General features: G+C 39.8%; 1 protein-coding gene across 1 annotated transcript; it reads left to right on the top strand.

Annotated features, from left to right (window-relative positions):
• The first annotated feature begins 3,316 nt into the window (after positions 1 to 3,316).
• Positions 3,317 to 5,054, top strand: LOC115665268 (MYB-like transcription factor 4). Its single transcript, XM_030587301.2, has 3 exons — positions 3,317 to 3,548; positions 3,705 to 3,834; positions 4,168 to 5,054. Exons 1-3 carry the CDS (start codon positions 3,419 to 3,421, stop codon positions 4,595 to 4,597), a joined length of 690 nt encoding a protein of 229 aa, XP_030443161.1. The 5' UTR covers positions 3,317 to 3,418; the 3' UTR covers positions 4,598 to 5,054.
• Positions 5,055 to 7,392: the final 2,338 nt, after the last annotated feature.

The raw sequence follows: 7,392 nt of genomic DNA, 5'->3' as shown, positions 1-7,392 counted from the left end.
TGAGTTGATTTAAGTGTGCAGAGGATCGTATCTAAACCATGCAGAGAAGTTAAATTCTGACTCTACAAGTACATGGGTCAAATTTCACTAAGTTTGAAAACTGCACAAGGAAGGGTATAGACCAAATTCTTGATTCTGCAAAAGAGTCGAACTTGATCGTCGGGCACTTCCGCTATATAGACTAGACTTGATGACCGTTGTAGTTTCTAAATTGAAGATCCAACTCATAGCAATAAAGCATGATATTCTAAGACTGTTTATGCAAATAATCATGGACTAATTCGCTGAGCAGGTTGTTGAGATGGCGGGATCAAAACCAGCTATCGATAGAAGATAATTTGCCATCAATAGAAAATCTCATTGACATCCCAGATTTGAAAGAATTTTTTGCACGTGTTTTGCAAGAAACTTTTGCCGAGATTTTTTACATAGTGCAATGACAGCTACATGATCTAAGTGCAATGTTCGAATTTAGAGCTTTATAAATTGAAGAAAACTCGGCCAGAAGTCATATAGTCTGAAAGGGCAAAAACAAGAGAGATTCAGAATTTTTTTAGAAGAATTTTTAGTCCGTCAGTCTTTCATAGCTTGTAACACCCATTTGAGCGCTATTCTCAAGAGATAGCAAGAGTGACAAACCCATTCGTAGACACGCAATAAAATCGGTTGTACTTAGAGAGGTGTCGCGGAAGATTTGACTTTACCTAGCGTTTTTTGTAGGGAAACGTCCGGCTATCGATGGAACGTATACCATGGCAAGACTTAGAACAATAAACGTATCGGTTTTTCTTTTAAAACTTGTCTGTACTTGAAGAAACTCGTTTACACTGTCGGTGCATCGAATAAAAGTCAATACATCATAACAAAAACTATTTGATTTGCTTGAATGTCTTGTCGCATTATGTGCTCGTACTCAAAACCTGTTCTGCTAAGACCAAATATAATATTTTTCAACCTACCTGCGCATGGCCGAGTTGATGGGCGCTTTCCTTCCCTCCTTAGAGGTTCTGGATTCGAATCCCCGCTCGGTTCCGTAATTTAAGTGAGGGCGCAGCGGTGGGTTCTTTGAAATTTAGTCTCACGAGGTATAGGCGATTACACAATGCTTGGGTCTCGTCACTGTCCAGGAATGGTAGCGGATCCTCGGTCACCAAAAAAATATATATATATAATATTTTTCAGCTGCTCTTCTGTATATATTTTCAACTGCAGTCTTTTGTTGAATGTTGTGATTATTCTATATTTTTTGCGTTAGACATTATGCCATATACAATGCGCAGCTCCACTGCTATGGGTTTTTTTTCTTCTTTCTCCCTAAGCGACTTTGTTGTCATTATAGTTCGGTATATGCAAATTTTCCAACAGGTGGAACACGGGATTTTGAAAATTCAAATGTTTTTTATACATCAATCTCGATTCAAGGTCTATGCTACAGTAGCAAATCGCATCCTTCTATGTAGCCTTGCGCGTATCGCGAAGAAACTCACACAAAATTTATATTTCCTATAGCGAATTTTTGTTAGGGCTTACATTTTAATGCGTTTACCCCCAATTTTCTAAAGGTGCACATGGTCCAGCGACATGGTGCGACCATTCACGAGCTCTACCTACTATGACTTCCGTTATATGTTTGATGAGCTTTTGAAGTTCTTGGAGGAATTGAGATCCCGGAAGCTTGTGACTATTTTATAAATATCATCCGCATGAACAATAATAATCTCTATTTTCTTTTTTTACTTTTGACAGGAGTGCTTATATGGACAGGCGACTAGAAAATTAATTGGTTTTGCTAATTGATTGCTTCAGTGATCTTTATTTACAGTAACAAGATGTCATGCCTAGAAAATACGAACAACCCATAAACTGTGTTTTTTTTTTTTGCTAGATAAACTGTGTTTTTTTACAGTAATAAACTGTGTTTATTACTAAATGAAAATGCAATGAAATAACCTAGCGTACGAGTACATCATAAAAGAAAGGGTTAATATCACGAAAAACCCCAAATTAGAATACTTGTGACAAATTTACTCAAAACTGATACACTAGTGACAAATTTACCATTGGTTAGTTTTCGTTAATTTTTACTATCAAATTACTGAGTTTGATGATATGTGGCAATTGATAGGTATACCAATTTAGGGTATTACCCCTCTGTTTGTCACTGATTTACCAATTTATGATTTTTCGTGGTATTAATCAAACTTAACGTAGGGTAAATTTATCATAAATGTATCGATTTTAGGTGTTTGATGGTAAAATAAATTGGTTTGGAGTAAATTTGTCGCATATGTATCAGTTTGGGGTTTGTGATGGTCAAAAAATTAGTTTAAAGTAAATTTGTCACATATGTACCGTTTTAGGGTTTTTCGTGGTATTAACCCTAAAAGAAAAGGCATAAATGACACCGCCTTTTTCTTGATTAAAAGGAGAAAAGATTGACATTAGTTAAACTGACAGAAACGATATAGCTGCAGAGATTAATTGTACTTATATTCGTCAATGTCTGCATTCATGATAGTAGTAGTAGTAATAAAAAATAATAACATCAATTATAACAATAGTAATAGTAACAACAATATGTGTGCGCACAGATTAATAAACAACCGGTAAGCCATTAACGGAGTTCCAGATTGATTTCAACAAGAAACCCTAATTCACTGCACGTACATATTCATGTTACTGTGTTCTTTGTCTTGTCCATCTATACGGGTGACGACATATCCACCGTGTGCGAATGAGATGAGGAAACCGAAACAAGACCGTTCGTTACGCTGTTAAAGTCACAGGGCTGAGAGCATGGGGGAAACCGAAGGAACTATCAGTCAAACCATGGGAAGCATGCGATTGCTCCAACCCCTCCCCTCTCCCTCCTCCTGTGCGTGTGGGGGTGTGTGTTCTTGGATCGTATATGATCATCTTCCTCATCTTCGCATCAGCTGCTGTGAATTCATGTTTTGTTGATCGTCTTCAGACGTTTTTTTGTTTTGTCCTCTTTCACGCAAGAAGGCTTATATTCCCTTCGGTTCTCGCTCGTTTTGGATGGTTTCTCATCTCCCATCCACCCTTTCAACTAAAGACCAAAAAGTTTTTGCTCAGAAGCGCAGAGAGAGAGAGAGAGAGAGAGAGAGAAAGAGGGATGGTAGGGTTTGACAATGAATGTGTTGCTGTGGTAGTTAGTTGCCGTTAAGTATGAGTCCTTATCGTTCTCTCTCTCTCGCATGGCCAAAACCACCAGTCAAAGTCAACCTCCCCGCCTTACCATCCATATGACAGCACCTACCCTAGATATATACCTGCCTTGGCTCCTCTCTTTATCCCCTTGCCTTGTTCAACTCTCTCTCCCTCTCTCTCTCTCTCTACTGTGAAAATCATATCCGAAGCTTTGCCTTCGACGACTGCCCACGGAAATTAGAGAACCATGAGGAAGCCTTGCTGCGACAAGCGAGACACCAACAAGGGTGCGTGGTCGAAGCAAGAGGACCAGAAGCTCATCGATTACATTCAAAAGCACGGCGAGGGTAGCTGGCGAACTCTTCCACATGCCGCCGGTATTGTTCTCCATTCTTCCTTACATCCCATTTGTAGCAAAACATGGCACGACTAAACAGCAATCGGAAATTGAATAATAAAAAAAACAAGAAGAGAATGATGGAGTTTCGTTAGGGGGAATATATAACTGAGAATGTGAGTGCATTGGTCATCAGGTCTGCTCCGTTGCGGCAAAAGTTGCCGGCTGAGATGGATAAACTATCTGAGGCCGGACCTCAAGAGGGGCAACTTCGCCGAGGATGAAGAAGATCTCATCATCAAACTTCATGCACTCCTCGGCAACCGGTGCGTTTCTTTGATTTCACTCCATCTGTTCTCTCTTTTCTCGCCCTAATATTGCGAAAGAAATGCATTTTCCTACTCCATTTGAGGATATTGTCAAACTTGCATTAGTAATATAACAGGAACTATAACCAACACATTATTGCGGATGAATGAAATCGTAGTTTAAAAAAAAAAAAAAGTCTTCCATGTCCATGAACTGAGTTTGGTATTTACCGTTCAAAAGTGCTATTTATCTCGTCTCCTTTTAGTAATGAAAGGAGCTTTGTATTTTTAAATTCAAGTTTGGAGAATTAACGGTTTGTCTGATAATTTGGTCTGCGATTTATATTTCAGGTGGTCGCTTATAGCTGGAAGGTTGCCGGGACGTACTGATAACGAAGTCAAGAACTATTGGAACTCTCACTTAAGGAGGAAACTCCTAAAGATGGGGATTGACCCCAATAATCACCGGTTGAACCAAAATCTCCCTCGCTCTCAAACCTCGAATGCCTCCGGCAGCACTTCCTCGTCCAGTTTGAAGACCAACACAACCCCGGCCGATAAGTCCTCCAAGAGCGCTGGTGATCATCACGAGGTATTCAAGGGGGAGAATGTTTCGGGGGATATCCCACATGGCTTGCCCGATTTGAACCTCGATCTCACAATTAGCGTCCCGTCTTCTTCGCTTACTAAAGTTGAGGAAGAGGTGCAAAATCCGTATGCCTCCACAGTAGCGAGGGACATCGGAAGCGCCGAATCCCCCACTTTGCTTCTCTTTGCATGATGACTCATTTGTCGCCCACAGATTTCTAGAAGATTCGAAAAGGAACAAAGTACAAAGGAGTATGCATGATGCGTGACTACGGTTAGTGCACAAGGAGACGATTAATCTCGTGAAGTTCAACGCCTTTTCCCAAGTGCTAGAAAATCGAAATCATCGGAGACTTAAAGCGACGATCTATGAAGAGGGATCGAGGAAACACGGGCTGAATCAGAGAAGCTAACCCGTGGCTTTTGCCATTCGAGAGGAAAAAACGGCACATTTGTTGCTCAATTATTTGCAAATGGAGCCTCGTTAATCGTCACCATGCATAACGGGAGGAGATCAAACATGATGATTCAAAAATTGCTTCATCTCAATCTAGTAAAGTTGAGGTCTGGATTTCCGAGCTTGAGAAATTCTATTTGTTGTAAATGTATTGTTTCACCACAGAAATATAGTTGAGAAACTGTAATCATCAGCATTTTTGTCACCTTCTCCCCTGTACGATTTGCGGTTTCTGTTTTCACACAAAAACTGTAAGTCTTAGATCCTTTGAGTTTCTGATGAAACTTCATTGGGACAGCAAAAAAAGTACCACAAAGTTAAAGAAGATCAGTTCCAAAAAAAGTTTATCATTGGGGCAGATCTAATCCATATATATACAGGTGTACATAGCGGATGAACTGGCTAATTTCAGGTGAATCCACAGATTATACATATAACCTTAGTAGTCTTAATCATAAGTCAATGATGGAACACTGGGATTACTTTCTTGTTTTAATGATCAATTGGGATGGCTATCGTCACCGGCCGAAAAAGTAAAATTGGATCTATCATGAGATCCATGGAAGTTCTGGGTTTCATTGCCAGGAATACTTGCAGCCATTTCAGCTGACAAATTTGATCGTATGATTCTCAAACCTTGAATGGACGACGGGCCTCCTCGTCGTGAATTCAAAGAGGATGAAGCTGCTGCCGAGGATTCTTAGTTCATTCATGATTTTAGCCGCCCGAAAAAGTAGAAAAAAAAAAGGGTTAAAAGTTAAAACCACGGTCCGTGATTCCCATTGTATCGTGAAACAGACGTTGTGAGTCCTATATATGTATCAATATAGTACTGTTCCATTTGAAAGTTCTTATACTTGTGATTGGTAAATAATAACATATGTTTTCAAGATAGGTGGTGTTAGGACCGTTTGGTCCCAAAAAGGTAAATTTTTAGGGTTTCGTCATTGAAGGGAGAAAATTTCAGGCGCTTCGATTCGGAGCATGGCGTCCCTATCCATTTGTGTCAATAACACGTGTCGAGTGTTGAGTTGTCATATCCTATTTCCCCGAAAAAATGAACAAAAAAAATTCTCATCGGGTAATTAGATTGGGTAACTGGAATATCGTGTTTGGAGCGAAAAAATTGAATTTAAGTGAAATTGCTAGCACGACCTTTGTGAAAAGGTCGATCACTAACCTTTTGGCAAAACAAAAGAATGACATCAGTTTTTATACTTCCCAAATCTGTTAGATTAAATTCAAATACGCCGTGATTACGTTAGAGTATTTAGAACGCGTGAACCCAAGTCTTAATCTAACAACTTAAGTTTCAAGATGAACGACACCAAAGATCCACGTGCCACCACCGGTAATAACACAAGCAAATGCAATGCTGGTTTCTTGATTTGCTCCGTTTTACATTTGCGAGGCATTTCGGATGGAATTGGCTAAAACGATGACGACGACGACAGCCTCGGTTAGGAAAGAAGGTTGGGTGTTGGCGTTCAATACCCGAGCTAACGTTGACCGCGACCTCGGCCTTCTTCCCTAGGGGCACCGAAAGAGGTACGACACTTGCATGCAGATGCCCTGAAGCATTTTTGCATGGGGGTTAGGTTTCGTGCAAATGCGGTTGTTGGGTAGGTGCTGATAAACTTCATGTCACGAAGCGTGAGCTAGAAGAAACCTTTCCGTCCAAGATGACAAGGACTGTTAACTAGATGGACCGATATTGTCTTCAATCAGTTTCCGCACAGATCAAACCAAGCAAAATTCAAGGGCAAAAAAAAAGAGTAAAATAAAATAAAACCCTAGATTCAAATTCACTTTTAACCTTATGAGCACCCCAAGTAGATTAGTAATAATAACTTCTGTTTTCTACGCCATAAATCGATGAAATGACATGTTTACTAATGGGGTTACACGATTCAACATATTTAGTATGTTTAATGTATGAACTCTTACTCGTCGACGCATTAAGATATATTTCGACGAATCTAAATATGTCGGTATTCACTTACTGTCGCGGTTTGACCTAGGTGTGAATCGCTATTTCGTTCCTTGATTGCAGTAGTAGCACAGCAATGGGAATCACGTCACGGAGAAGAACCTTGAGTTCACGTTCTAGAAAGAACACGAATCAACAACATGCATTGGCCGAACAGGACTTCTTCTAGGCCTTTTCTTACCTCCGAAGGTCACGGACGAGCCAGTGAATTCGTCGGCTTGAAAATAAACAAATGAAAAACGAGATCTCCTCCGCCAAAATGGGAAAAAACTGGGATCTCAGCCATGACATCGACTTAGGGTGTGTTTCGTAACTTGCCAAATAGTAACTGATTATATTCTTTTGTTCCGGTGAACAAAAAAAGAACAAAAATCCGCTTGGTAAATTTTTTGTTCCCGTGCACAAATTTGTTCGCAGAATTAGTTTTGCAACAGAATCAATAATAAAAAATGTTGATTCTTAATTCTGGGAACAAGAATCAGAAATGGAAAAGAATTTTTTTTTTCTTCTTCTTTCCTTCCTGGCTATGGCCGGTTCTTCT

Source organism: Syzygium oleosum, unplaced genomic scaffold (assembly GCF_021117445.2).
Source record: "Syzygium oleosum isolate NSW1041296 unplaced genomic scaffold, Sole_v2.1 Sole_v2.02, whole genome shotgun sequence".
Classification (NCBI taxonomy): Eukaryota; Viridiplantae; Streptophyta; class Magnoliopsida; order Myrtales; family Myrtaceae; genus Syzygium; species Syzygium oleosum.
This window is presented reverse-complemented; position numbering and strand designations above follow the sequence as displayed.